The sequence below is a fragment of the Citrus clementina genome, unplaced genomic scaffold, assembly GCF_000493195.1.
Source record: "Citrus clementina cultivar Clemenules unplaced genomic scaffold, Citrus_clementina_v1.0 scaffold_2, whole genome shotgun sequence".
Classification (NCBI taxonomy): Eukaryota; Viridiplantae; Streptophyta; class Magnoliopsida; order Sapindales; family Rutaceae; genus Citrus; species Citrus x clementina.
This window is the reverse complement of record NW_006262688.1, coordinates 22,385,316-22,389,851: the sequence shown is the minus strand read 5'-3', so window position 1 is coordinate 22,389,851 and position 4,536 is coordinate 22,385,316. Positions and strand designations below refer to the sequence as shown.

General features: G+C 36.8%; 2 protein-coding genes across 2 annotated transcripts in view; one reads left to right on the top strand and one right to left on the bottom strand.

Annotated features, from left to right (window-relative positions):
- Positions 1-1,019: 1,019 nt before the first annotated feature.
- Positions 1,020-3,222, bottom strand: LOC18050388 (B-cell receptor-associated protein 31). Its single transcript, XM_006447521.2, has 2 exons — positions 2,736-3,222; positions 1,020-1,849 (listed from the first exon to the last, which is right to left on the bottom strand). Exons 1-2 carry the CDS (start codon positions 3,016-3,018, stop codon positions 1,479-1,481), a joined length of 654 nt encoding a protein of 217 aa, XP_006447584.1. The 5' UTR covers positions 3,019-3,222; the 3' UTR covers positions 1,020-1,478.
- Positions 3,223-4,186: 964 nt separating this feature from the next.
- Positions 4,187-4,536, top strand: part of LOC18050389 (dihydrolipoyllysine-residue succinyltransferase component of 2-oxoglutarate dehydrogenase complex 1, mitochondrial) — a 7,254-nt gene continuing 6,904 nt past the window's right edge. The window contains exons 1-2 of the mRNA XM_006447518.2: positions 4,187-4,376; positions 4,487-4,534. Of these exons, the coding sequence (XP_006447581.2) occupies positions 4,341-4,376; positions 4,487-4,534 (84 nt within the window). The 5' untranslated portion in view covers positions 4,187-4,340. The remainder of the gene's footprint in view (positions 4,377-4,486; positions 4,535-4,536) is intronic.

Below are 4,536 nucleotides of genomic sequence, written 5' to 3'. Positions count from 1 at the left end.
CTAACATATTGAACTTGATATATTTGTTCGTGAACATATAGCCCTAAAAGAGCTTCAAGTCAACCATGTTCCTAGCCATGATCAGGTAACAGATGTGCTTACTAAACCTCTAGCCTTTGATCGGTTTGACAATCTAAGATTCTTAATGTGCTTCACAGACCTTGAGCTTGAGTGGGACTATTAAAGAGAATATAATTGAACTGATTAGTTACTGATTAAGTTTGTTAATCAAGTTAGTTACCAGTGCTGATATGTTAGCTAAGTCAACAGAGTTGGTTATATTGTTGAGAGTTTATTAGAGCAGGTTGCTTAGCTTAACAAATTATATAGCTCACGCTTAGAGTGTGTAGATAATTTTAGGTCCAAGTATAAATGTATGTGTAATCAGCAAAAGTAATACAACTCTCATATTCATTGTTATTCACAAATCAGTTCAATTTTTCTCTATTTTCTTCTCATCTCGTTTATTTTCTCAGCTTCCACACACACTCAAACTTTAAGTGTCACCCTCCGCAGAAACCTCTCCAACAAGTTCAAATTTCTTGCCGGTACTGGGTATCTTAAATCTCAAGAGTGCTGCCATTATACCCCTTATCTGTGAACACAGTAGTCGTCAACACATACACATCCCTTGACCTCGAGTACCATTGACTACGGCTGATCGAGTAGTGTTCTGGGCCTCCCCTTAGGGGATCATCGACGACAATTGACATAAACAATGCCGAATTGACTGAATGTCCAATATCGCTTGCCTGCAGTGCCAGCTATTGGTCCTATGAGTAGGACATGCTGGTGGTTTTTTAGATGATGTTGTTGGTTACCTTTAGCTGAGAGGTGAAAGATGGCTAAAATGAGAAGGAATTGCAAGGACATTGCGCTTGATGCCATTTTGGATACAGTAGATAGAATGTGCACGTTGTGGTTGCCATTTATAATTGTGAGATCGGAGAGAAAGCAAAAGGGAATTAAACCCAAGGGTGGTGTTGTTTCTTGCTCAATGAATCTAATTCATGTTGCCATCTCTAATTTATTTGCGTTTTTATGTATCTAATGAATCTGACATGGATAGTACGTGCCACAGGATGCACGCTGAGCCCTTTTTTCTCTTTTCTTTTCTTTCTCTTTTTGAGAGGGGACGCTCAGCTTTCTGCTTGACAAAATGACAACAACGCTGTGACAAACAATTAGGAAACACAATCGAAACGGAGAAATAGAATGAGAGACAGCAAGGGAGCAAGAGCCTGATCAAAAGGGTAGACAAGTTTTTGGTTAACATATTGATTGCTTCAAGCATCCTCTACATTCTCTAACTAACAGCTTACTCAATACATGGCATCATGGGAAAAAAGAAAAACACAGATTTTTATACATCGATGTGAAACTCTTGTAACCAACATCGACGCTTTACTCCAATTGACTGAACTATCACTTTCACGCAGAAAAAGAAAACACTTGTTCACATCTTTGTCATATGTTACTCACATATCCTTCTTGCTGTCTGAATGGTCAATTGACTCCAACTGGTTCCGGAGGTGTTGATTATCTGCTAGCAACCGATCATACTCTAGAAGGAATCCTTCAGATTGTTTTTTCAGTGCCTCTGCTTCAGCTTTTGCAGCATTGGCCTCCTTATCTTTCATCTCACATTCAGATTCCAACTTCTTAATCTTTGTCTTCAATGTAGCAATATCATCTCCCAAGCCTTTACGCTCATCTACATTATCATTCTTCCCATCCTCAAAACTTCTGGTTTGCTTCTTTGCAGCTTCCATGGCCTTCCTGAGCAATCGAAGTTCTCTTATGTAATGGTGTAGTCTATCCATCATTAATGAGAGGAATAACAAGAATCCTGCAGGTATCAAATTATAATGACGTCAAATACAACAAAATGAGAATGGCGACACTAATAACCAGATGAAGAAACACGAGCATATGTATATAGTGAATGATGCAAATAACCCCAGTATTCTTGTTACACATTCCGCCAAAAAGAAAAAAGCAGGAATAAATGAAAGCATTGCCAAAAGATAAAATCAATAAATATCCCTACTCCAAATGAGAAGTGATTAAGTTGACTAAAGTAATTGCAAGTCTTATTTCCTTGGTTCCGGTTAGACTAAAATGTCACACACACACACCCACCCAGCTGACACGCATGCTAATGCGGTCAAAAATACTAGAAAACCAAAATTACAAAGGATGATACCATAAATAACATAACTTACAAAGTTCCTTTTCTTGGTTAACTGAAAATAGACAGTTGATTCTTCAGTATAAATAAGTAAAGGTTCACTGTCAGAGAGTCTGTTGCAACACAGTCGTCTCACAAATGTTTAGAAACTCAAATTAGAGAAAAAGAACCGAATCATAAGAAATTACTTAGGCTGAAAAGCAGAAACCTAAGCAGGGTAACTTAAGTGGAAACCATTAAGCATATGTACTTGGCATTAAAATCTCCCTTCAATCAATATACTGTGATCTGCTTTCCCAGCAAACATGGACGGTCGACGAAATCCATGTTGAATGTTGATTGACAATATCACAAGGGCAGTCAGGCATTGTGTGGTTCATTAATTGAAAGCTAAATACTCACTCATAACACAACAGTAAAACAGAAAATCTTCTGTATTAGTAAAAAATCATCATTCAGGATCCAAACAAGACAAAGCTAACACACAGGCCTCAGATCAGTCATCAATCACTCATGCAATACTTGGCTGAAATCAGAAGATTACCCATGAGAGAGGCTTCAAGCATGTGCTTAGACATAAGGATTTGGTCGGTGGGATTAAGGGCGCCGGTCTCGAGGGTGCGTTGCTGGATCTTGAGGATGCTGTAAACGCTGGACATGAGCACAATGAACAAAGTCCCGCCCACCGTTTTGACAACCACTGGGCCCCGCCCTCGCTTGACCCGATCCAGACTCATTATCACCAGCTTCCTCAACGGCGTCTTGAACAACAGCGTCATTATCAACGCCATCTGGGAGAAGATTACTGTGTAGAGCAGCTGTATCATCTTTGCTTTTCTTTGCTTGTTCAGTTTAGCCTCGGCTCTTGAGATCGAAGGGTGTTAGAGGAAGCGTGATGGTGGTGCTCGATTTTAACGGGTGGGGTATGGGCCGCGTGGGATCATCATGCGGGTGCAGTAGGGATTCATTTTCTAGAATGTGAGATTATTAAATTCATTTCCCTTTAATGTTGCCGCGTTGCTAAAGCTGACGTTTGGTGAATAGACTCTCTACAACTGCCAACCAACGTGTAGTCACCGTGTTGGTTGCTCCTGTGAATAATCGGCATTCAGGAATTGAAGGATGGAAGGTGTTTTTTGAGTTTTAGTTTATCACACACAATATTTTATCTAAAATTAAATTAATATTTAATTAATCAGATACTTAGTATGTGATTTTTATTTTTATTTTATTTGAAAGATATTGGTGGGTAAATTTGAAATTAAATTTTTTATATTTTATTTTTTTAAATTTTATTTTGAATGATTTACTACAAAATTATTTTAAAATTACTCAATCAATTTTTTTAAAAATAAATGAGATTATATAATAAAGATATTAGAGATGTACCCAAACAAAGATATTGAGTCTCAAATGCATCCACTAAGCCATTGAGTAATTGGCTAATTAGGGATGTGATAGACAACCCCCCCCCCCCTTTTTTTTTAGAGAAGTATATAATCAATGATAAATCAAGAGAGCAACTAAAATTTTGCCATAATTTTTTTTTTCGTTGACGATAGGACTTGAACTTTATGTTCTTTAATTTTCAGAACGTAGGTTCTACTGTAAAATCGGCATCCATATGTTTTAAAGAATAATTTCAATATAAAATAAAGAGATTTTTTATGTTAAAAAAAGAAAGATTTTAAAAATCAGTAATTTAGCAATAATAGAAAAGTAAAAATTTTAACGGCATTTTACTATTAACAAAATAACATAATTGACGAAAGGACTCACTGTCGGCTTCAAAATTTCTACTTTACCATTGAGTAGCTCAATTCACTTACGCAGTCCTCCTTTAGGACCCTTAGGTCAACAAATATACATTAAAATATGCCACGTCGGATATCAGCTGGCACCTACATCACGTGTTAAATCTATTCACCAACACGTGTCATCAAATAACTGCACCAATTGGAATCCACGTCAATTTGAAAATTCAGAAATTAAAAGAAAAAAAAAGCAGCACGTTCAACGGTCTGACGAGAAAGTTCTGTACATCGCAAGTCGTCTCTCTCTCTGAGTCTTGTAAAATTTGATCTCAGATTCATTTTTATTCATTCACATCTAAAAAGAAAAATAAATAAAGCACATAGTTTTTTCGGAAATGATTTGGGGAATTGTTCGCCGCAAAATCACTTCGGTATTATATTATTTTAATTTTCCTTTTTTAATTTTTTTTTGTTTGATTAATCATGAGCTGAGCTACTTGATTTGCAGTTATATTTTGTATAATTCGTTTGATTTTTACAGGCTCAAGTGATTGGACAATCAGTGTCAAAGATTGGGCCAAGATGTCACGC

What these genes read in the sequence shown, in the direction of transcription:
- LOC18050388 (XM_006447521.2), bottom strand. Translation starts at nt 3,018, where the DNA reads ATGATACAGCTGCTCTACACAGTAATCTTCTCCCAGATGGCGTTGATA. An exon ending in GCTTGAAGCCTCTCTCATGG is followed by an intron (nt 1,850 to 2,735) that starts GTAATCTTCTGA and finishes TGATACCTGCAG; the next exon opens with GATTCTTGTTATTCCTCTCA.